This window comes from Ictalurus furcatus, chromosome 6 (genome assembly GCF_023375685.1).
Source record: "Ictalurus furcatus strain D&B chromosome 6, Billie_1.0, whole genome shotgun sequence".
NCBI lineage: Eukaryota > Metazoa > Chordata > Actinopteri > Siluriformes > Ictaluridae > Ictalurus > Ictalurus furcatus.
This window is the reverse complement of record NC_071260.1, coordinates 19,258,891-19,284,801: the sequence shown is the minus strand read 5'-3', so window position 1 is coordinate 19,284,801 and position 25,911 is coordinate 19,258,891. Positions and strand designations below refer to the sequence as shown.

The window sequence follows — 25,911 nt, the reverse complement described above, 5'->3', positions numbered from 1 at the left end:
GAGTGTGGCTGAGGGGATTTGTGCTCATTCTACCACAAGCACATTAGTGATGTTGGGCACTGATGTCAAGTTGAGGAAGTCTGGGGTGCAGTTGGCATTCCAGTTCATCCCAAAGGTGTTCAGTAGGGTTTAGGTCAGGGATCTGACCACTCCAACCTTGGCAAACCATATCTTCATAGACCTTGCTTTGTGCACAGGGGCACCGTCATGATGAAACAGGTTTGGGTCCTTTAGTTCCAGTGAATGGAAATCTTAATACCAAAAGCATACAAAGACAAAGAGTGCTTAGAACTTTGCGGTGACAGTTCTCACATATGGGTGTAATGGTCAGGTGTCCACATACTTCTGGCCATATAGTGTATGACCCAAAAGTTTCCACATGCATGTTTCAAGCTGATGATCAGTGCTGGTCTTGTGGGAAATTTCTTTAGACAGATTACTATGTTTATGAGTATTTTTTGTGTGTGTCATATTCATATTATATACACACACACACACACACACACAATTACAGACTGTAGCTGATTTGTGTATACTGTATATAAATGCTTCAAATACACACATCTGAACTCTGTAGAAATAATGTAACCTAGTTATTTGGGTCACAAAATTACACTTCACATTCATTTGTAAAGGAAGTGCTGGGGAGGGGAAAGTATCCTGGTGTTTGTCGCCCTCTGCTGGCCAGACTGAAAATCACCCACTAAAAAGACCCAGAGGTTAAATTACAAGTGAAGATACCAAGAGCATCCAAAGAATTATCAAAACTATCATTAAGAAAAAAATCGTTTTTATTTGTTTAATTCTTTTCTTGGATACTACATACTTTCACAAATGTTATTTCATAGTTTTAACTGCCACAACCTGTCCCAGCAGGGCCACTATTACTGCATCCCATCTGTCCAGGTATAACATGTATAAGTATTTTCCTGTTAATTCCTACACCACACCACACTGTATTACTGCTTGCTTTACATTCATCAGATTGTGCAGTTTCAAGGGACAACTGTACCAGCAGCTGACCCATATTTAGGCTCCATGCCTGGTAAGGAACATTTAAATGACATCAGTTCCATTTAGTATCTCTGCCTTTTTCCTCTAAAACACTCCAACCTGTATTACACTGCTCTTTTCTATTCCTCTTCTTTTGCTTGGTCTTGTCTTGTTACTTTATACTCTCTCAATCTTTCTAAATCCTGTAATTAAACAGGACCTAGACTCACTGAGCACTTTATTAGGAACACCTGTACACCTACTCATTAATGCAGTTATGTAATCAGCCAATCATGGGGCAGAAATGCTGCACATAAAATCATGCAGATACAGGCCAGCAGCTTCAGGTAATGTTCACATCAACCATCAGATCAGGGAAACATGATCTCCGTGATATTGACGGTGGCATAATTGGGCTGGGTTGAGTATATCCATACCTGTTGATTTCCTGGGAGATTTGAGTATTGTTGCCGACCATGTGCATCTCTTCTTGGCTACAATTTACCCATCTACTTATGGCTACCTCCAGCATGATAATGCACCATGTCACAAAGCAAGTCATCTCAAACTGGTTTCAAGAACATGCTAAAGAGGTCAATGTTCTTCAGTGGCATTCTCAGTCACCGCATCTGAATTGAACACCTTTGGGATGTGGTAGAAGAGAAAATTCCCAGCATCAAATCGCACCTGACAAATCAGCAAGAATCACATGATCCTCTCATGTCAGCATCCCAGACATCATCCAGATGTGGGCCACTTCAGGCAGTGATGCAGGACTGCTGGCCTTCTTGTGGCCCAGACAAAATGGATATGAGCCTGAAGTAGCCCACATATCCCAAATCACAAGTGGGCCATTTTAGGCAAAGATGTGGTGCTTACGGCAATGTGTGATCTGGATGTGATCCTAAAGTGACCCATGTGGTAAATAGTGAATATGGCTCAAACATCATGTGGCACATGCAGCATTGCTATGGCTTGCTTGTGGCCCAAATCTGGGAAACAGGAGATCATTCAAGTGCCATCATTCCACACGGTACGTGGGCCGGATCTGAGGATCCATGCCACAAAGAATTGGAGCTGTTTTGAGATCAAAGTGAGGCTCTACCCGGTATTAGTGTAGTGTTCCTAATAAAGTGCTCAATGAGTTTAAACTCCAATCAATTTTCACATCCCCCCAATCCCATTATCCCAGTTTGCAAATCCTCACCCTAGAAATGGCAGGTTTTCCCCTTTGCACCAAGATTTGTCTTGGTACTTGATGAAATAAAATAAAAATTATAGTAGTTATGCAATGAGAAATCAGCACAATAGATAAGCAGGAGTGAAATTGTTCAGAAATAATCACATCACAGTTAGATTTCAGGCACAGAATGTTTTTACTGATAATGGAACATAAGGAAATTGGTTGTCATATTATTCAACTTTCTGGCCAACTATATACATAGTGCTGAAAACTAAACACAGAGGGCTGCCAGTTAATTAGGTATGCATTCCTTAATTTATTACCTTTTTTGTAGGTACACCTACAAGATAACAGATTACCATGTATAATTACAGAGTGTAGCCAATCAGAAGTTATTTGTATATTGTGTCCTCTATCCTGTCAGTCAATGACAGTGGTTGAAAAACTGAACAGAAACTTATTGTATGGCACACACTTGTATGTTAGGTGTACTTGATGAAAAGGGCCAATTACTAGAAGTGCAAGCTAGGTGTTCCTAATAAACTGACACTCAACTGTACAATGAACAGACCATTTTCTACCATTGAATTCTAACTGGGTAAACCAACCATAAAAAGGAACAGTTAGCACATTTTCTTTCCCCTCAACACAAGTTCTCTCAAAATAGAATTTTTTTTTTTTGGGGGGGGGTGTTAAGCCTCAAACATAAAATTCAGAATAATAAACAAGGCTACTAAAAGAACCAGAAATGCCTATTAAATCCTTAAAAGAACCAAACCAACACAAATAATAGACTTAAACATACACCAATAAAGAATGTGACCTTTGTCTTGCTTAGTCTGTGGTGGAGTGAGTGAGAAGTTCAGAGGTCATACCCACTATTTCTCTGAGGGGAAGGCCACTGAGGACACCATGATGCTTTGCCCTCAGCTCCAGCAAAGCACTGACGATCTGCTGTCTGCCCATTTTGGGGTGGCGCTCTGATAACTGGGCCATAATCGTGTCGAAGCTGCCCATGGTGCCGTAGTGCTGTGGCACACAAGTACCAGATGCAGTGGGTGTAGGGCATATGTTGGTAAGCTTATCCAGACTGCAGCAGAATGGCTTAGAAATAATTAAAATGGAACAAAAACAGAGTCAACCTCTCCAGGGGACTTAAGTAATTTAAAGAGAAGACAGAAATTAATGCATTGTGGTAACATAGAGCCTTGTTTTCTCTCATCTTTGAAAGTGTCTGCTGGATTATACTCACTCTGGAGGCATGAACATTATTATTTGAGCTATGCGTGATCGGCCCTTCTCCTACAGACCCTGCTTTAAGAGCAGCTGGGGCAAGTTGAACGCAGAACTCTTTGATGGTGGCCTGACTATCTGTGGGAGACTTGAGGATGTGTTCCACATGGAGAGTGTGGCCTTGAATGGATCGGCCATTCATCTCTCTTACTGCAGCCTCTGCATCCTTGGGGTTTCTCACACTCAATACTGCAGCCCTAAAGAAGCACAACCATGGAAGACAAACAAACCTGACCAAGATTAAATGTTCAACAAATGCCAATCATGTGTTGCTTTCCCCCCGCCAATGAATATTTCCTTATACAAAGTTAGAATACAACAATCACTACTCCTTTATGTTGATACAATGATATGACATATTTAAAAATATTATAAAGCCTTACCCGTTACTAAATTTGGAAAGGGACACTTGACTGGCATGGTACTTCGCAAACCAAAGCAGCAGATCATGCTACAATCAGTAAATAATTTAGAGTTATGCTGCCATATGGAGATCATCCTGATGACTTAAACTCACATGGTGTCGTACATGACATGGGAAATTTAAGTAATAGTCATGTTCATTCTCACCTCAGTAACACTGTTTGGCAAGTTTGAGACACAAAGCAAGAAACATTGATCTTTCTTTCGGTTTGCAACCACTACAACAAAACGGAAATGAAGTACATTAGGGTTGCTTTCAAATAATAATGGAAAAAAAAAACAAAAAAACGAACGTTTCATATCAATTGTTTAAACAACTACTACAACAACCTTTTTGTTCGTTCTTTGAGTTCCCTTGATCTCTCTGCCCTGTTTGTTGGTCTTCTTTACAACTCCGACGGTCACATCCAAGCTCTTCCTCTGCATCAAACCAGGCATCACTGCTGTGGAGTTCTTTGGGTGCACCTTAAGAAGTGTGCATATAAAAGGACTTAAATTACACTGGCATCTTAAATCTTAAACACCATTCCACAGAGCTAAAACTTGTAGACGTGGTAGAATCTACACTCGAACACTTTATTGGGAACATTATACTAATACGTAAATTAGTTTGAGATTCTGGTCCATGCTGGCATGACTGCATCACACAATTTCTGGAGATTTTTCAGGTGCAGTTTCATGCTGTGATTCTCCCTCACATAAATGGTCTGCACTTATAACGCTTTTATCCAAAGCGCTTTACACTGTCTCATTCACCCATTCTCACACACACACACACAGACGGTAGCAGAGCTGCCATAGAAGGTGCTAACTTGCCATCGGGAGCAACTTGGGGTTCGGTGTCTTGCCCAAGGACACTTCAGCATGTGAAGTCATGTGGGCCAGGAATTGAACTGCCAACCCCACGATTAGTGGACAACCTGTTCTACCACCTGAGCCACAGCCACCCCAAAGGTGTTCTATTGGATTCAGATCCGGTGACTGGGAAGGCCATTGAAGAACACTGAACTCATTGTCATGTTCATGAAGCCAGTTTGAGATGACTTGTTTTGTGACATGGTGCATTATCATGCTGGAAGTATCCATTAGAAGATTTTAGCCAGAGATGCACATGGTCAGCAACAAAACTCAAATAGGCTGTGGCAGTCAAGCATTGGTATTAACAGGCCCAAAGTGTGCCAAGAAAAAAACAAACAAAAAAAACCCCAAACACCATTCCCCACACCATTACACCACCTCCACCAGCCTGGACTGTTGACAAGACATGTTGGGTCCACGGATTCATGCTGTTGGCACCAAATTTGACCCTATCATCTGTGTTCTTCAGCAGAAATTGAGATTCATCAGACCAGGCTACATTTTACGGTCTCCAACTACCAAGTTTTTGTGAGCCTGTGCCCACTGAAGCGTCAGCTTTCTTTTCTTGGTTGACAGAAGTGGATCTTGATGTGAACATTACTTGAATCTGCAGACCTATATCTGCATAATTTTATGCACTGCTGCCACACGATTGGCCGATTAGATAATTGCATGAATGAGTAGACATACAGGTGTTCCCTAATTAAGTGCTCAGTGAATGTATACATCAGCCACACAGGGTGATGCTTCTTACCAGGCTTGGGATCAGCAGAGACTCCTGGTTGCTGGCTAGAACCAGGCATGCCTCCTCTACATCTCTTACTGCTGGCAGTTTTAGATGATGTGGCAGAATCATGCTGCCAGTTTTGTCCACAAGCAGGGGAAAAAAGTCAAATCAGCATCAAGGACTGAAACTTTCATAGACCTCCTCCTCATATAAATCCTCACAGTTACCAGCATGTCTTACTGTTGCATCTCATGTTGAAGTCTGTACTAATGATTTGGTTGGAAATGTCTGTTCAGTAAATCCTGACCAAACTTCGATTTTTAAAAAATAAATACTTCTTACAAACACACATACAAACATATACCCAATGAGCTGTCGTATTCTTGTTGAAGTGTCCTCTGTCTGCGAGGTTTATGTTCAATACCTCATCAGCCTGGTTAGTCTGGCCCTCATCTTCAAGATGACTGGGCCTTTTCGACAGTCACAATTAACAAAAAATATAAAAATAGCATGATAATCAATTCCAAATTTCACAGGTAACTGAAATCGTTGATTTAATCTCAAGAATGGATTACACTTACTTGAAAGAGAACTCAGGCTTGCTGTCACCTAAAAAAGCCTCATAAATCTGAAAAAGAAACAAAGTGTTGATCAAACTGTGATACTAAAAGTAAATGCTTCCTTTGGCGTTTCTTCTCTTTAGCCACGTGCGACCTGCATACCAAAGACGGCCTGTAGCACGTTGCAGCTGTTAATCTCTTGGTGTCTACAGACAGAGGCTTGAGATTATCCAGAGGAACCCCTTCTAGTATCATCTTCTTCATCTTTAGGTAACTGTCCTCCAGGCTCTTCAGGGTCTGTGACATTGCATCAAGCAGTGCTTCGGTTCTGCATGAAGACAGGAACACTCAAAAAAAAAAAAATTTTTATGTTTGGTCTGAATCTTAAGACATCACTTCAAATACTGTCTTTTACCCCTGAAGTGAAGTTTCACCCTGTGGTGATGTGTAGAAGCACCTCCAGCAATGTTGCTGGCACATGGCAAACTGCAGAGCCAGTAGACGCAGCTCAGCCAATCGAGCACGTGGAACAGCACCACATCCACAGTGACTCTTCTGTTGTTCACTCTTGGGCCCTCCAGCAGTGCCAGGACCAGATCTGGATTATGCATTTCAAACCATTTAAGCTTTTTTATACAAGCAGATATTTTAAAGTTTACTCAATATTTTGAGAATCATCTTCCCACTACAGTCTAAGAACAAACATGTAACTCTGATACTTTTAATTATAACTTGGACCATAATCACATTTCAAATGTAAACAAATAATCAAATGCACATTACTTGACTAAACAATTTCACTTATTAAAAATATATATATATAAATAAATAAAAGAGAAACTAATGTGAGCATAAAAGCCTTCCTTTCAATGCAGCCCCAGAACTGAAAATGAGAGGTAATTTTGGCAAATGAATCAGTCTTGTGGAGTCAGTTACCTTGTCATTTCATCCTTTAAATGCATTAGCTCTTTTTCCATCTTTCTGAGGTTCCCAAATTCCTAGACAATGAAGGGATTTGAGAGTTTTAGCAAGCAAGTACTACAGCTCACAAAATAAATAGTGCACGTAATCTATATTACCTCACAAAGAGCATCCAAGTCAGACATGTAGATTTCAGTAACGGTGTATTTCTCAGAAGTGGGCCTTTGAGTCGTCTGAGTCTCCTGGTTAACAAGACATGAATCCATGTCAGTGGAAACATCTTTGTGAACCATTGCCAAGAGGTCCTGAGTGATTTCCGTTGCCCCGGTGGATGTAAAACATGCTCTAAAGTCATTGCTGGCATCCACTGCCTGGCTCACACGGTGGGAAACAGGAGAGACCTCACACGCTGTTGTGGTTTTGACATTTAGCTCACTTAGGCTAGGAGATGAAATGCACCCCTCACATGTAAATTCTCTCTCTCTCATACACTGGCCAGATGCTGACCAGCTGGGATTAATACAGGCCGCTGAGCTTGAGGCTTCTTCTATCAGACTATGATACTCATCTGTGTTTGTCTCACATTCCAGGTCATCCTCATTACTGAGATTTTGGCAATCCTCTGAGAGATCGGTCCACTCTGACGAGTTGCTGTGGAAGGACACAGAATCAGGGAAGGTACCATTGTCTGCACCACAGGCCACAAGCTCATCAGCAGTAGATGCCCCAGTGCTGCCTTTAGTGGCCATCGTGGAGGTATTAGTGGCATCACTCCCCTGGGCAGATGTGTGCCCCACTGTAGTGCTGTTAAAACTGTAATACTCTGGCAGAGTCTCCTCTTCTAAATTAGGAACATCTGAATTGGTGTCTGGCAGCAGAGGTACCTGGTCATCATCACTATTTTGACTGTGGCCCTGCATCTCAAGCTCGCAGTCAAGCAAAAAGCTTGCTTGTGCTGAGGGATCCTTCAACACTCGGATATCATTCCCATCACACCGCACACTTTCCTCCCACATCTGACACAAAAGCTGGCCATCACTAGAGTTCTTCCTTGGCTGCTCTGGTTGCTGGAATCTGTTTAAAGGGTTGCTCCAAGTGGTGGACAAATTATTTTCGGTGCTCTGCAGGCTATCAAACTGCTGAGAACTACCCACTGACATGTCCTCACCGAGATCTCCTTTGGCTTTTAAGAGATTCAGCTCCTCTCGTACGTTGTTTGGTAGCAACCGAAGTGACTTTTCTTCCTCTACACATGGACACAAGTTTTATTTAACAGCAATCTGGGCAAGAAATGAAGGAGACAACATATCAAACATCTCTTACCTAATACGCAAACATTTTCCTCTGTGTTTAGGACCAGCGTGCTACAGCGTCTGCACTTTTTAGTACCAGATGGACAACTCGTGCGACAATTTACACACTCTGACACGCCATAAAAAGTAGCCCGTCTCGATCTAGAGAAAAGTTATGGAAATAACATGCAAATAAGATCCCATAACTCATTTCAGCACAGGATGTACAATTTCTTAAGAAAATTCCTTTTAAAAAAAAAATACCTATCGAGTTTTGAAGACATATCAGGTTCTGGAAGGGGAGTTCCTATAACAGGCCCTGAAAAATAAATAAATATTTTTTTTTTTTTTTTTTTTTTTTTAAAAGACACAAAATCTGCTTTGCTGATAAACTTACTCGAGCCGACAAATTTGATCCAGTATACTTACGCTTTAAACAAACAACATGGCTAGATACTTCAAGAGCAGGATGTCTATGCAGAAACTGAATCAGTCCTCCTTCTTCTGTAAATAATGAGGTGGTGTATAATTTGACTCGCATCTCATGAAACATAGAATCAAATTTTATTTGTATTCTTTTTTTTTGCTCATGTGCTTAATATGAAATGCTAATAGAAATGTTGTCCATACCTTGTATTAGCTGCCTGTCTTCTTCTGGTAAAGAGACATACCAACCAAGCAACTTTGGATCAGTGAACTCCAGAAAGTGGCTCACATTCACAAGATCAAACACAGACCTAGAAAAGGTGCATTCGGTCCTATAAGAACTGTAATGCATATACTACTGTAATCCATGTTTCAGATTTACTACAGAAGTGCAATGTGCACTTTAAACTTGAATGAGAAGAGCAAAAACCTACTTGCTCAACAGGAATTTCCTTCCATCTGCAACAGAAAAACGATGCTCCTGATACCCTTGGAATACACGAAAGACATTAATAAAATGTTTACTATGTTCATCAGTGGCCGTGTGAATAAATGGACGACCAAACTAATAAATGATTAGGTGGGAAAGGGAATAGGCCCATGAGTAAATAAGAGAGTTAGTGAGAGTAACTGCATAAATTAATTGGATTGAGCACTTAACATGCTTTCCAACCAGGTTTTATTGACTGCTAGGCCGTTGTGCTAATAATCTGACTTTAATTTTGCTACAGGAAAACTTACCGACCATGTCGTTAACAGCAAAGCACATGTGCTGGTCCAACGGTATGACGGGCCACATAACTGCAGCGGGCACATCCGCGGATCTGCACACGTTTGGCTCGAAATAAATTGGTACCAGCCGGCAAGAAGGATACCACATGTTCTACAAACCGTTTAAGTTTCAATGACCAAATGAAAATATCTGCGGCTGTCAATTAAGCCTCTTAATTTTAAGTTTAGAAAATGCGGCAAATATTGGGAGCTTTAACCTCCACTCAATAATAAAGACAGCACGAGGCGCTCAATTTTGGCTTCCGCTTGATAGGTGCCAGCTCTGCACGTACACGCGGCCTGATCACATCACTGACCAATCAGAATCATCCAGCAATTCAACCTATTTAATGGCTAGAACAATTACAGCAGTAATGCAGCACTGTGGGGTTTAAAAACCCGTTGAACTACTAAAACATTTAAAGCAGAGATTTAAATTAGTTGACAAAAAAGTATATATTGCACAGAAAAATATATTTCTAGAGTAGTGTATGTCACATCCAGTTAATGTTATATACATATTTGTATAAGTTTATATTATATATTACCAGTTTGATGTCAATGATGAAGTAGAAATGCTTGTTTGTGGTGAGTGAATGAGACTAACAGGAGTTTTTTTTGTTTTTGTTTTTTTAGAATTGAGTCAATGTTAATATGAATTAATGACATTCAATAAATTAAGAAATATTACTTTAATCTTCAGAATTTAGCACAACCCTTGCAATCCGTGTCCGATGTTAATCTGCTAATGTGTTCCCATTGAAATAACATGGGCCTCTATAGGTATCTATGGCTAAGTTAGCTTGGGTGCTGTAGCTAAAACGATTAGCAAGAATAGGGGACTGGCTAAGAACTAAGCTAAGCCAATTGGGATAAATGCCGTTGCATTTTATGTTTATTAACGGTGACTAATATCAGAAACTCTTCGTATGAGTTGGTCAAACGCTACATAGCTATCTGCCCAGCTATCTGTCGCTCGCTAGCTAGGCATGTTAGCTAGCAATGGACTCCAAATATATTTAATTGCAAATAATTTATTATAACGTACGTTTAAAGGAATATATAATACAAAATGCCACATAATTACCAAAGTGGTGTACTTCTCTCCACGGTAACCAGCTCAGGTACCAAGTCTTTAAAAAAAACAAACAAACAAAAAAACCCAGTTGTTGTAATACTACAGCGTGACCAGCAGGGGGACTCGCTGCATTTAAAAACCAACAGTTGAACGAAAAGCAAGCGTTATATAATAATAATAATAAATAATAATAATAATAATAATAATAATAATTCTGCTCCATTTTGTCCGTGTGTTAGGGGTAGAAGAAGACAAAATTATAGACTGCCATGTTGAGATTATAGCCTGACCTGTAACATTTCAGCCTGATTTGATCTTGTTTGCTGACTTAGGTTCTGACTTCATTGCCTTATTTTTCATCCATCTTCTACCGTTTACTCCTTTTCAGGGTCACGGGGAACCTGGAGCCTATCCCAGGCAGCATCGGGCACAAGGCAGGGTACACCCTGGACAGGGTACCAGTCCATTGCAGGGCACAATCACATACACATTCACACACTACGGACACTTTTGACACACCAATCAGCCTACCATGCATGTCTTTGGACTGGGGGAGGAAACCCCCTGCAGCACGGGGCGAACATGCAAACACATGGCCCCCGCGGGACTCGAACCCCGGATCCTGGAGGTGTGAGGCAAACGTGCGCAACTGTATGGGGTATGTTGCCTTATTTTGTGCTTCATAATTCTCAATTGGAGACAGGTCACGACTGCAGGCAGGCCATGCTAACTCCCGCACTCTCTTCTTACACAACCATGTGCTTGTAATCCGGGCAGCATGTGGTTTGGCGTTGTCGTGCTCTGGATGGCACCATATATTGCTCCAAAATATGTACATATCTTTCTGCATTAATGGTGCCGTAACAGAGGTGCAAGATACCCATGCCATGGGCACTGACACACCCCATACCATGACAGATGCTGGCTTTTGGACCTGATGCTGATAACAGCTTGGATGGTCCTTTTTCTCTTTTTTAAAGAAATATATACTTATAATGTGTATTGTTAAAAGTAAAGCAAATTTTCTTCTCAACTGAAATGAAGTGCAATAATTTGTGTTCCTAAACTGGCTTAATTATCTGTATCATTATTTTAGTTATTTTATTTTGCAGCTCTAATTTCTTGTAAAAAAAAAAATAAAATTGTGATGTCAAGACACTTTTATATAATCATTTCAGTGTAATTTTAGATAATAATGACTTCCCAGCAAATGTAATAGTTTTCAGAAAGTGACAGTAGCTTGTGAAAAGTATGGCTTATTAACAATTGATTCATGCAAATTATGAAATTGCAACTGGGAGAACATGTTGGTTAAGCAGGTTATACATTTAAATGCTAAATATACACACATAGCTTTGTAAGTTGTACAAGTGTGTGGATGGGGCCCTGCAATGGACTGGTGTTTAATCCTGGGTGTATTCCTGCCTTGCGTCCAGTATTTCTGGGATAGGCTCCAGATCCACCACAGTTGCTGAAGGAATGAATATACATGCAATGCACATGAACTTGTGGTTTCTTCTCAGAGTCAGTTTTAGCAAAGCTCACTCAATTAATTAATTAAAACCAAACTTGTAACTACAAATAAAGTTAATTGTCAGTTAATGATCATGATAACAATAAAAATGACTTCTGTGACATTTAAGTATATTAACTAGTGCAATAGTAGTAGTGATTACTTCCAAACTCCATCAAGCTGTTATAACCATGCCATGGGTGGCACTACTAATATTGTTGCAACATGGATTAATAGATAGAGCAGTTACATTAAGACTCTCCCATACGGTTGGTTCATCTGTATGATCCTTCCTATGGTCAATAAGCATTGCTTGCTCAGTGAAGGTGGATATGATTTATATAATACTTAGAAATGAAGGGCTGCTTTCTGGCCATAAGGGGAGACACACATTAGTAAACTAACCAGCCCTTAATGTAAAGATGAAACGAGCACTTCTGGGAAAACAGAGGGCTGTAATAAGAACTGGAAGCACTCCTTGAATACATGATTGATACATGCTACAAATGCATGAAAGGAAAACCTTGGTTCTTTCAGGTCTTCATAAAATACCTGAAATTTCTTACATATAAAAGGCATATGTTCTCACTTTATTAGAATTAGCTGAACAATGTGAACTTTGCCAAACATGTGGCTAATCACTGAAGTTTAGCATTGTAAAGTCTACAGCAACTTGCAAGCTAAGGGTGAGAGAAATGATGAAAAATTCCAGTGGATGTGAAGCAGAAAGAACTGTTTATTGTACCCAGAACAGATTATAAACTAAAAAGGTACACAATATGAAGGAAGGCAGCAAAGCCTATACACATGCAGACTCCCCCTTCCTGTGATAGGGCTTGAGGTTACTAAACCTCTCATTCAGTGAGAAAACCTAATACATACTTCCCTCTAACTGAGCATTTCCCACACGGTCCTCATGTGTACCAAAGTCATTAAGAACACTGAATACATGGTTCAGGTGTGTTGAGAACCTAGAGTAAGCAGTAACGTGGCTTGTCTCTGTGTGTGTGTGTGTGTCTGAGGACCGTTATGGAAAACGTTGCTGTAATCCAACAAAAAAGGGAGTCCATTAAGCCCTGATCTGCAGTGAAAGCACCACAGGCATCCCGCATTTAAAATGTTTTAGGCAGTACTATACAGCTGATACAATGAAATCAAACCACTGCAGACTTTGCAAAAATATATATTTATATAAGATCATCTTTTTCAACAAAAAAAAAGAAAAGAAAATAATGCAGAGAAATTAATTTCATCTTTGTCCAGCATAAAGCGATATATTAGTGGACAATTGTCAGTTGAATACCATGCAAAAAGGAAGCAGTGGTCTTTCATCAACTTCATATTGGCAGTGAAAAGGAGTCCAAAAGAAGGCATTCTTTTCACCTTATTGCATGCAAAGTCCTGGCTAGCTTGCCATCTTGGTGCTTTTTCACACTTGTACAGTGCCAAAGAAAAGTAAGCCAAAGATAATACAAAACAGGATAAAAACATTGCCCCTTAAAATACATTTAAGTAGTCAGAGGCGGTAACTCTCTTGAAGAAAGTTTGTCTAGTGCATCCCTTTTTGAATATTGTATTCTTGTTTTACACAAATGTACCAATTTTCAAGGAAGTGACTATGCATATGAAATGTGTTTAACAATGGGTTAACAGTCACAGTAATCTGACTGAATGTCTAAGTGTATATCTGGTTCAGCTTCAGTATAGAGCAATAACATTTGAATAATCCAGTGGGAGAAAGAAAGCTAATGATACAAAAACAACCCACAACACTTACAATGACTAAAAACAAGCCAACAATATTAAAAAAAAAAAAAAAAAAAAAAACACAAACAAAACAGCATATTGTGTAAAAATTCCATGTTTGAAGCAGTCCTGCATTTAGTTAAACCAAAGTACTGTATAAAAGCCAGATTTCTAAACAAGTCTAACCAAAATGAAAGAAATGACTGGGTCTATTTCCTCTGCAAAATAAAGCCCTTTTCACTTCTACATGATTTCGAGGTAACAAATCTATTAGTACCCATGTAGGCAGCTATTAAAATAGTGCTGTGTTTTGATACATTTTGATTTTTTTTGTTGTTGTTGTTTATAGGGCACCTCTTAATATTTCATCATTAAAAAAACAAAACAGATTGTCAAAACAGAATTGCTACAATTCTTTCAGTCTGCGCAGAGACCCAAGTCCTTCAGCACACGGACCTCACATTTTCTGCAGCATCAAGCAACCATCTACCACAAAGCAGGTCAAGCTGCAGAAGTCCAGATATTCCTCACTTCCCAAACACTTTCTCATGGGCCAGTGCCAGAGATTTGATGCAGATCTCTCCATTAATTTAATGCAACTTTTGGGGGAGGGCTAATCTGTAAATGGACAACAGGGCAGAAGTAGAGGCAGCAGGGACAGACATGCTCCAGTCTGCTCAACAGTTCAGGTTTTGGATTGGGGATGAGAATCAGTACACATAGCCATCAGGGAAAGGCATCCCAGTGACGCACTGCTCTCCTCCATCTACCAGGTAAGTGCCTCCTTCATCATAGTGAGTGATGGGTAGTGTTTCATCGTCCACTACAGGCAGGCCATCAGGATCAGCCTTAATGTTCGGCCTCTGGTTGTCTGGAAAGGCCATAGAGAAGAGGGCCTCAGGGTCACACACAAACTTGTAGACGTACCTCTCACCAGCAACCTGAGGAGTTTGTTTTTTTTTTTTTTTTTTTAAAAAAAAGAGAAATTACTAACATGCAATTGAAAGAACATTTTAAAACTGTGAGCTGAGCATCAAGGAAAATAAATGTGAACTTGTCTTTACCTTCTGCATGATGCCCTTCTCATAGTAGTAGCGCAGAGAGCGACTCAGCTTGTCATAATTCATGGCTGGTCGGTTCTTCTGAATGCCCCAACGTCGAGCCACCTAGTGTGCAAGTTAAACATCGTTTTAAAATGATTTCATGACAGCATATAAATGACTTGGATATGTAGTGTACTTTAGATTTTGGATTTAAAACTGACCTCTTCTGGCTCAATGAGTTTAAACTCCATGCCACGTCCTGTCCAAGCAATGAAGTGACCGTTGGCAGGGTCATCAAGAAGTGTCACCAGAAACTGCCAGAGCTGGAGAGATCCACGACGTTGGTAAGGTAGGCCATCACGAAATACAGAAGGTTCCTGCTTTACTTTCCCTGTTAAGAGAATAATAAATGATGAAAACATTCTCAGGTAGAAGAAGAATCTAGCCATCCATCCATCTTCTCTACCGCTTATCCTACACAGGCTCACGGGGAGCCTGGAACCTATCCCAGGGGACTTGGGGCATGAAGCAGGGGACACCCTGGACGAGGTGCCAACCCATCACCGGGCACAGTCACACACATGTTCACAGACCCATTCACACACTGGACAATTTGGAAATGCCAATTAGCCTACGCATGTCTTTGTACCAAGTGTGTGGAAGAAACCCCTGAAGTACAGGCAGAACATGCAAACTACACACACACACACACACACACACACAGGGCAGAAGCGGGTATCGAACCCACAACCCTGGAGGTGCGAGGCAAACATGCTAACCTCTAAGCCACTGTGCCCTAGAAGAAAAATCTCATCTAAAAAAAAATTTCCCTATAACTGTATATAAATAAAGTCCAACATGAGTTGTGTGCATAAATGTCATTAGGGAATCTTACCTTCAAGTCGTTCAGGAACTACGCATGTATCGTCATAATACAAGTGCTGATCTATGTCAAATGAAAAACCTGCAAGAAAAAGGGAAAAGTTGAGTAAATACAGGGTAAGTCTGTGCTTGGACTTATATATATATATATATATATATATAAAAAACGCTTTGTATACATGTAGCTTCAGTTCATTGAGAAATGAAAACCAAAACTGAACAAGTGATTTTGAGAAACAAGAACAGAAAACAGGAACTGAAACAAATCTCTGATCTTATGAAACAGACTTTGGAAAAGTGACTTCATCATGTGGTTACTTACTTTCTTGGCTTTGGTAGAAGCTTGCTCCTCTCCCAAATGAAGACCGGCAGTTAGGCACTTCTGAAAATCAAGCAAAGAAACCATTACTCAAAAAGACAATTAAAAAAAAAAAAAAAGAAAAAAAAAGAAAACTGCAAAAGCTTTATAAAATCTCAAAAAAAAAAAAAATTCATAGAATAGTTCAGCATTAATGCACTGAAAAAGTTCTTGATAAAATGCAATATATTAACATAGAATTATGTCCAGATCATGAATAGTGAGTGCAGAACAAGGCATCTTCATGCTTATGAAACACTAAGAAAAGCTGGAATACAAGCGTCCTACCCAGACATCTGACATCATTATAGCCTTCATCAATGCACCAATATAACACGGAACACATTATATTTATGTGGGGTGGGGAGGGGGATGACCACAATGACGTCCTGTGCTACTGCTTTTGGTAACTTTGGATATTAGTAAGAAAACAAAACAAACAATCTCAATGATTCACTTCTAGTTGACCACAACTACACACCTGTGTATGTATTTATAAAACAGTAGCTCACAATATAATTTGGAACATCACTGGCTAACACTATATAAGGAACTTGAACAATAGTGTTATTCAGCTAGACCTCACTAGTTTAAATTGGTTTGATTTGTTGATGATCATGAGAAGGCAAGGAACAGAATGTTTGGGTGTCAGAATGAAGCATAACTACTGAACCACAGAAAATTTTATCTGTATAAATGTCTTCGATTCACCACTTTAGACTGATGTTCAAGTTAGAGAGAGGTACAGTATAATTTGATAAAGTTTTATAAAGCTCACAATGTCTATTTTCTTCCTTTCATTCAACTACATGGGTGAGACATACTGTTTGGAGGGAATTTCTCCAAGGGCAAAGAATACGGACACATCAGACTGTCTGTTCTCCGACAGTTAGTGTGTGAGTATTTGCATGGATCTGTGAGTTTTAGCAGAGCCTGGTGAGGCAGAGACAAGCACACATGGAAGATTCCACAACTTGAGCCCTGTCTCTTCCCACCAAAGCTGGCCATTACTGTCTGATGAGGTCTGGACAAGGTCACTGTTCCTTTTTAAAAGGTAGACAGTTATTAATACTAACCAGAGTCGAAGCCAAAGTCTCGTGGCTCTTGCTTGATGGCCATTGGGTGGAAGGCAGCCTGGGGTGGGCCCATGTTGGGGACACCCTGCTCAGTGTAGCGAGGGTCCAGCAGCTCCTGTTTAAAACCCTGAGGATGAACAGGAACCACCGGCTCGGACATTTGCCGATGATACGGTGGCCGGCCATCTCTGGGTGACGTGCTTGATGCTTGGGGAATGTAGTTTGGTTTTCCCTGGGTCTCAGAAGGCGGGAATGGCAAACAGGGTTCCGACATCTGGCGCTGAAACCTATTGAAGAAAAGTAAGTACAAAATGTTCAAATCACCAAAAGAATATTTGAACAAATTAAAATCAAAGATTAATACCAAGGAAGATTCCAACAATTCACAAGTTAAATGTATTTGCTAGTACAGCATATGCAGTAGTAAAATGAGAAAATAGGGCCTGGTCAAACCTAAGGGACAGCTATTTTAAAAGGAGAGCTTAGCTGCCATTCTGGAGCGTTCAGGCCTGTTGCTTGCCATGGAGATCCTAGCTCCATATTACTAACTGCCAGTGACATGCCACAAATTCCTTGGCATGCTCCCAGAAATCATACTGCAGCTGGCAGGGTGCACAGCCCACCTCTCTATTCCCACGGGGGTCAAATTAAGACAGCCCTCCTACAGAGGAGCAGTAATGCTACCATGGCACCACATCATCTGCATTAGAACACAACAGGATTTTTTTTTTAATCATAAGAAATCTGTTACTGAAATGTCAGCCACCATATACAGCGCCCTCCACTAATATTGGCACCCTTGGTAAATATGAGCAAAGAAGGCTGTGAAAATTTGTTTAACCTTTTGTTCAAATAATCCACAAAAATATTCTGCTCTCATGGATAAACAATTGCAAACAGATTTTTTTTGGATAAAACTTTGTTAAATACAGGTGTGCAACAGTTATTGGCAACCCTATGAATTCATATGAGACAAATATATTTGAAGTATATCCCCATTAATAGTCTACCAAAATAGAGCTTTTTGGCAATAAACACCAGAGGTGGTTTTGGCACACACAGAGAGGTAGCCATATGGAAAAGTACCTCATGCCCACGGTTAAATATGGTGGTGGCGCTTTAATGTTTTGGAGCTGTTTTTCTGCCAGATGACCTGGACATTTTGTTAGGATACATGGCATCATGGCCTATCAAATATCAACAGATATTAAATGAAAACCTGACTGCCTCTGCCAGAAAGCTTAAAATGGGCCATGGTTGGATCTTCCAGCAGGACAATGATCCAAAACATACATCAAAATCAACACAAAAAATGGTTTACTGACCACAAAATTAAGGTCCTGTCATGGCCATCCCAGTTCCCTGACTTGAAACCCATAGAAAACCTGTGGGGTGAATTGAAGGAGAGTCCACCAGTGTGGACCTCAAAATTTGAAGGGTCTGGGGAGATTCTGTATGGAGGAATGGTCTCAGATCCCTTGCCATGTATTCTCCAACCTCATCAGGCATAATAGGAGAAGACTCAGAGCTGTTATCTTGGCAAGGGTTGCTCACCTATATTTAACAAAGATTCTTTTTTGATAAACCTGTGTTTTGTTTGCAATCATTTGATATCCATGAGAGCAGAGTATTTTTGTGAATTGTTTTTTTTTGTTTGTTTGTTTTTTTTAAACAAAAGATCAAAAGTTTAAACAATAAAAACAATTTTTCCACAGCCACCTTTTCTCATATTTACCAAGGGTGCCAAAATTAGTGGAGGGCACTGTATACCTATATACCATGGTGTCTTTTATAGTAAGTGCAGCAGAGGATACACTGCAAATAACCAATTCATATTCATACTTTCCACTCACAAAATCGAAGAATCTCTTAAGTACTTAATTGAATTTTCTCTCAAAATGTCAAAACTTTCACATTGTGGACAATGTTCGGTTTTTGTAGGATACACTGCTGTCTCATTTGTTTATGGAGACTTTGGGTGTGGGAGTTTGGTGGATTGTGAGAGTAAGCAGAACATGCCAATGCTTTGAAGGATGTGAATTGGAACAGAGTAATGTTATTTAATTGCAAATCTGTTTTTAGAGGATTTAAACCTAACATGGTGAACAAATTATATTATAGAATTCAGGCAATTTTACTGGGGTTATCTCATACAGTTTAGCAAGTAATAATCTGGAAAGACCTTTGTAATATCACAGTCTAAAACTGGATTTAAAGAGAAGCAAATTAGTAAATGAATCACGTGTATATGAATCACTTGAATATGAATCATACGTAAATGAATCATATGAAAATGAATAAATAAAGACATAAAATGGAAAAAAATAAAAATAAAAGTCAAAACTGAGTGCACACACAAAAAAGTGTCTTATGTATTAAAAAAAATATATATATTATTTATATTTATTTATATATACATATATATAAATATCAAAAGGTATAGTGCCCTTATATAGTTTTTCCTTTACTTCAATAGATCACTTGTGTTCTTCAACTTATATAATTGTTTTTGCTCATGTTCTGAAGGGTGTTCAGAATTGCAGAGTGGACTCTAGGTCACTGCTGTAAACAATACAGACACTCACCTGTGCTCGTTGTTAAAGGGGGCATTGTGGTTTTGAGGTGGGCATGGCACTGCAAAAGGTGGAGTCTGGCTGTGTAGTGGGAGGGGCCTCTGACTGAGGGCCGAGGTGGTCACGGCAGGCTGTCCGTGTAGGGAACGTTGCCTTAATGTAGAATTATGGACAAGAGGAGGAGGTGTCTGTTCATGCATGGGGTGCGTGTTGGTGGAACTGCATGGTGACACAGGCGTTGAAGGAGGAGTCAATGGCTTGAACCCAACAGAGGTTTTCCTTTCATAGGCACTGCAAGGAGTAAAAAGAAGGAAACAGTCTGTCACATGGGGGGGGGAGCTCCCTGCAGGCAGTTAATGGCACAATGATGATGCAAAGACAAAACTAAACTAGAAAAAATTTGAAAATAAACAAAGTTGTTGGAAAGCTGTGTTACAATAAAACCATCAGTGGTTGCTTGATAGTGATAAACTCTCATAACATGGTTCTCTTGGGTTCTTTGCATATTGAGTAGAGAGTCTTGCGTTGTAAACATAAAAATAACCCTTTAGGACATTAGGCTTAACCCCCCAATCCCCCTCCCCCCCAAAGTTGTTGAGGTACATATAGAAGGAGAAATGGCATCCATGACTGACGATAGTGAGATAATTTTTTTGTATAGTGTGCAAATATTTATAGATTTAAATGTTTCGATGATAAAGAAGTGCTTTAGTGATATGAAAACTGATGCACTAAACCATAATAAAATCAAGGGGGGCGGGGGGGTATGGAAATAGATTGAAAAATATCTAGACATAGTAAATGAGCAGTGAAGCAGTAATGAAGAATCATTGTACATGAAATAAATAGTTCATTCACATTTATAACTTCTCATATGAAAGGTATACTAGAATAAAGAGTAGACATCTGTATACAGATAAAAGTAATATTTGAAAGCCAGTGTGAGAGCAATACAGTAACACAAGTGACAGTAAAAGTGACAAACAAATGAGACTAAGAGTTACCATGGCAACACAATGAATGAAATAATAGAAAAGCAGGAAGAAGGAGGAGTGAAGGGCACTAGAACTGGGGTGTGGGATGGAGTGATAACTAAGGCAAGACTGAGGCAGCGCAGCATGAATTTTAGCATAAAGGCTATTATAATATAACCGTGTGTTGGAAAGCTCAGTTTCAGAACAGTAATTATCAAGCCAGCTTAAAGACAAATTTGCACTGCATGCTTACCTGTAGTTATAAAGGCACTTCTCTCCATACAACATGGGACTCCTGTCCTCACTACAGGGGGAAAGCTCTTTCGAAGGACTCAGCTCCCGTTTAATCTTGGTTGGAGGAGGGCCATGAAACGTCACTGAAAAAGACAATGGATTGGAAGTATATAAGATCTAATCGAACACATCAACAGCAGTATAGTGCTGATCATCTGAAGGAGTGTCCTACACAACAACATTAATTGGCTGACTGCTGGGTATAAAATACACATCCTTCGCCCATCAATACTGTGGCTTTGCAAAACATGCACAATCAAAGTGCTCCCTTCTGATTTCCATCACAGGCAAGTCGATACTCATGAATCACAGCAGCTGTAATTCAATGATTGTGAATGATTTTCCTCCCCGCACTGTAACCATTAGCTGCTGGATCTCTGCATCAGCTCCCATATCCGGCGCCACATAATGGCCAACGAAACTGGATCCCTAGGCACAGTGCAACACTAGCAAGATAAATCAAGTCGACTATACTGAGCTTAGGAAACCACATAACAGGCATGTGAATGCTCAAAAAGCGTGCTGAAAGCTACAATGCATTGCACTATGCTTAACATTAGACACTCCCTTAAATGAAACCTAATGGTAGATGGATTTTCCCACTCTCCTAACGCAGGCTACAGTAATGCATGGGATATCTTGCAGATGACCAGAGGAACCACACAGCTCTGCAGAATAGAAGCTTGTAGAGAGAAGTGAACCACTGCCAAGTGCCCAAGGCCTATTCCAAGATGACCATCATACACACATGAAAAATTTTACAGTACACTGTATGGCCACAGCCAAGAGAAATGTCTACACACCCACAAGAGCCTCTCTGTGTAAATAATACATCTAAAAAGATACTGTACTATATCAGCCTTCAGCATACTGGATAAGCAGTACTGAATAAACAGGACTGAAATAATGAGGTCTGACACAAAAACACCACACCCTGACTCCTAGCTTCAGCATCAGACCAAAACATAAATAAACTTATGCAAGTCAAACAAGAGAAATGGGAAGTTATAAAATGCACCACTGATTATTACATAAGCATTTCACTTGGCTGCAATACAGGGGACAGCTTTGAACAAATCCCCTATTTAAAGCTGAAATTGTGTCAAGAAGGGTGCTAGTAAGAACACCAGTTTCAGCAGCTTTTCAGTGGTGGAGGATGAGGCCGCAGAGTGCAGGCACCTCCACCCCATGGAATTCAGTCCATTGCAGGCTAAGATGAGTGCAGGAAAGCATGAAATCATGTTATCAGCTTGCCTCATGCAATGCCCGATACCAATCAGGTACTTGATGGTCTGGGTTACGGTCTGCTATCAATGCTTCAATATCCATCATTAAGATCTCTACAGAGATTTCACAACCCAGCCAAAATCAACAAGATTGCCTGGGTACTTTACACCAGTTTTTGTTTTACTGTGCCCTTTGTCCTCTCAAAAGACTTGACAAGAAACTGAAACAAGACATGAATAATGATTCTCTCCGTGAGTGGTCCTTGCCTTCGCTGGACTTAATCCAGTGTACATGGCAATAGAGTATTAATATTAAAGCTCAGGTACTCACAGCTGTCCGGCTGAAAGTCTGGGACAAACTGTTCATCATCGGGCACCTGGGCTGTGGAGACAAAATCATGAGATGTTGATACAAAAAAAAAATAAATAAATAAATAAATTATACACAGATCTCACTGATCAGTAATGCATGCACTAAAGCAAGCATTGGCATAAGCATCAGCTGTCCCGCTGTAAAATTGGCATAATGCACGACACAACAAGCCTGTCACTATAACCAAGCAGCATGCAAAAAAGAACTGTGGTACACCAATGAATATAGATTAAACTTCAAATTCAAAACCCATAAACTGCACTATAGGAAAGAAAAAAAAAAAAAAGTTTTTCCATGAATATTGTGAATGATCACCTAAATTTTGGGTAACTATTTTGAAAATATTCACAGAGAAAGAAAGAAAGAAAAAAAAAGTGCTCTGTAATTTAAATAAAACTTGCAGTTTTCTTTTGCTGAGAAGGAAATATAAGAAAGGGACCCTCACCCTCTGCAATCCAGATTTCCTGCAGCTGACTGAGGTCCTGGAAGAGTTCTGCAGTAGACACATACAGGAAACCATGTTACTAAATAACACAAAAGCATGGTGTCTAAATCATAATGCATGCATGTTCTATTACCTTCTGTGTCCTGAGCAAGTTCGGTGTCTACAAACTTTCTTTTCCTCTCAATGATGGTTCTGTTGTATGGTTCCTCCACTTGGGACGATTTCTGCTGAGAAAGCAGACTACTTAGAGCGATTTGATCCACATGACAAAAGCTAGATTTCATACCATCTGACTACCAGTGGAGAGAGAGAGAGAAAAAAAAAAACAACAACTCACATTTGATGGGACCATAAATGGTACTTGCTGGTCGTAAAATCTGTCCATGATATCTTGCGCTTTACAAATCCCAGCAGCGGGTCTTCGCGCAAAAGCGATAGCTTTCTGGAGTTCTTTCTGGGCTCTCTTTTCTCTATAGGAAGAACAGATTTACAGGTCAGAGAGCCACTCAGCACACAATCACTTCACTATATTGTCCTTCATGTAGTCTGAGAGAATCTTCAACTCAGTCTGTTCCCTTCTCCTCTTTCTGTTGTTTATTACAACATCAGAGGGTGTTGAGAGCAGTGTATGTGCTGCACCATGTAAACACACCTCCAGAACATAACCCTTACATAATCAAAAAGCCAACCATCTGTGCTCAAGATTATGAAGGAATACATAATCACAGGCTTGGGAAATATTATCTTGCATACCCAAAAGGCATGCTTATATTTCGCCAGTGCGGAAAATATATTGCATTTATAATTGTATTACTTTTTAATGTCAACGAACAGCAATTCCACCATCTTGCCTAGAGGGATCCAAAACACACAGGAGCCATATCTAGGGGTTTTATTCTCAAGCGCGCATTTAAAATATAAAATAACCAACAGTAAAGGGGGAGGGGACGCCTAGTCATTCTTTAAGCTGTTGAAATATGGCTTTAATGGGCAACAACTAACATCTGGAGGGGAAATATTGACTTTTAGACAAAAGGGAGCGAGAGAAGGGAAGATCAAAAGCGCACGTGACGCACGTTCAGCTGCTGGACTCGCAGGAAGTTCAGAGTAAAAACTGTACAGTTTAATGGGGCTTGTCCACGTTTCCATCACCCGCATCATTTAGCAACGATGTATACAAAACACCGCGTTCACAATCCGAAAGCTGTCCTCATGGATTTCCATGGGCCAGGTTCAAGGCAACATAAATGTCTACATTCAAATAGATGATGCATAAAGTTATTTCTAAAAAAGCCAAACAAAAACAAGTCTAAAAAAAATCAAAAATAAAAATAAGAACGACAAACCCCTCGCAAAGTTCAAAATATGTAGTTTACCGAGAGACCAAACTCCCCTTATAATAATAATAATAATAATAATAACAACAATAATAATAATAATAATAATAATAATAATAATAAAACAACAACAATATTCCAGCACGGCAGTATTGACCTCTCTCTCTCTTTTCCCCTCAGGCGAGCAGCCCTTGCTTGGCCCCTTGTTTTTCTTAATGAAATGAAACCCGATCTGTGTGAGGAATAAACCGAGCCCTCCATTCACAAACCCACAAACACAGCTGAGACCAGACCGAGCTCCCCGAGAAAACAGAACTAAACACCTCCTAGACATCAACATTACAAAAAAGGCCCTCAGAAAACTTCATGCAAAATATGGTTGCCAAAGTAAGCCCGTTGTAAGATAAAATGGCGATGCGCTTTCCCTCAACGCCAAATAGCTGCTGGATTCGCAGCTCAGAGTCGAGGAGAAACTTAAACAATGTCGAAAAGCGCTTCCAAAACACGCAGTTTCATCTGAAACGATGCAAAAAAGGGGGAAAAAGAACTCTCTTCTCACCGTATAGAAAATGCCGTGCTCACGGTGGATGTCCTTAAAAACCGCTAAAGACTGTAAATCCGCGAGAAAACCTGGCGTCCGTGCCGCTCAATCACTAGATGCGCTCTGCTCCTGATACAAAACTTGAATGGGATTTTGTAAATGGACTGGTCTGCTTTCCGCTTGGCTTCCACGGACAAGAGTTTTTGTTCACCATTGGCTAAGTTGACCTGTCAGTCAAGTCAACAACCAATAGTTGGTGGAAACTAATGAATTATGCACGAGGTGTGCTTTGACCAATCACAGTTCGCGTTTGTCCTATTTTTATGAATGACTGGGTTTCATTCACATTCACATTAGGCTTGTTGATTTTTCCCCTCCGTCCCCGCAGGCTCTTAAAGAGACACGCACAGAAAATTCAACTCACAGGTAAAATTCCCCTCACTCTTATCTTTAAGAGTCACGACACGTTTTCAAGGATATTTGGACGTCCTGCTTTGAAAAAGTCTGACACCGTAGTAGATCATAATATATGTTTGCAACAGTCAAGTAAAAAAAAAAAAAATCTAGAATACACTATGAAATATGGGACACAAATATATTATATGTAGGACAGAAATATATTCTCTGTAGGCCATTGTATCACCTGCAGAGTGTCTTATAGCGGACTAAAAACAGTTCAACTAGGTGGATATTATTTACAAGCGGATTATTGTACCTGTTCTGAACTTAGCCTATGCTTCGAATATATATATATATATATATATATATATATATATATATATATATATATATATATATATAAACAATTTTATAGAAATTGTGGCAAGTGATAACTGATACTGATCATGAATTATCACTTATTCTCACTCACTTTCAGTAAGCACTTTATCCTGGTCAGGGTCAAACTGGATCCAACGCCTATCCCAAAAATATTGTCTGTGAGGCGGGAATACTTCCTGGATGGAATGAACAGTCCATTGCAGGTCACCATGCATACATACATCC

The 25,911-nt window shown here is 39.9% G+C and overlaps 2 protein-coding genes across 8 annotated transcripts; both read right to left on the bottom strand.

Annotated features, from left to right (window-relative positions):
- rbm44 (RNA binding motif protein 44) lies at positions 1-11,021 on the bottom strand. Of its 6 annotated transcripts, none has more exons than XM_053626950.1 (18): positions 10,535-11,021; positions 9,111-9,165; positions 8,881-9,017; positions 8,680-8,754; positions 8,515-8,569; positions 8,282-8,412; positions 7,117-8,204; positions 6,974-7,035; positions 6,453-6,635; positions 6,200-6,365; positions 6,059-6,105; positions 5,842-5,947; positions 5,505-5,607; positions 4,223-4,357; positions 4,040-4,110; positions 3,853-3,920; positions 3,429-3,699; positions 1-3,280 (listed from the first exon to the last, which is right to left on the bottom strand). In XM_053626950.1, exons 1-18 carry the CDS (start codon positions 10,746-10,748, stop codon positions 3,011-3,013), a joined length of 3,237 nt encoding a protein of 1,078 aa, XP_053482925.1. In that variant the 5' UTR covers positions 10,749-11,021; the 3' UTR covers positions 1-3,010. The 6 variants fall into 6 exon arrangements, with proteins under 6 accessions (XP_053482925.1, XP_053482927.1, XP_053482928.1 ...); XM_053626952.1 differs by having other exon boundaries at positions 3,429-3,666; XM_053626953.1 differs by having other exon boundaries at positions 6,495-6,635.
- Positions 11,022-12,737: 1,716 nt separating this feature from the next.
- On the bottom strand, positions 12,738-25,533 carry etv5a (ETS variant transcription factor 5a). 2 transcript variants are annotated; one of them, XM_053626948.1, is made up of 13 exons: positions 24,925-25,533; positions 23,366-23,498; positions 23,162-23,255; positions 23,029-23,076; positions 22,542-22,592; positions 20,944-21,067; positions 19,729-20,007; positions 17,144-17,430; positions 16,032-16,091; positions 15,723-15,791; positions 15,049-15,218; positions 14,849-14,950; positions 12,738-14,725 (listed from the first exon to the last, which is right to left on the bottom strand). In XM_053626948.1, the coding sequence occupies exons 2-13, from the start codon at positions 23,411-23,413 to the stop codon at positions 14,495-14,497; spliced, it is 1,563 nt and encodes a 520-aa protein (XP_053482923.1). In that variant the 5' UTR covers positions 23,414-23,498; positions 24,925-25,533; the 3' UTR covers positions 12,738-14,494. The 2 variants fall into 2 exon arrangements, with proteins under 2 accessions (XP_053482923.1, XP_053482924.1); XM_053626949.1 differs by having other exon boundaries at positions 23,162-23,252; positions 24,925-25,530.
- Positions 25,534-25,911: the final 378 nt, after the last annotated feature.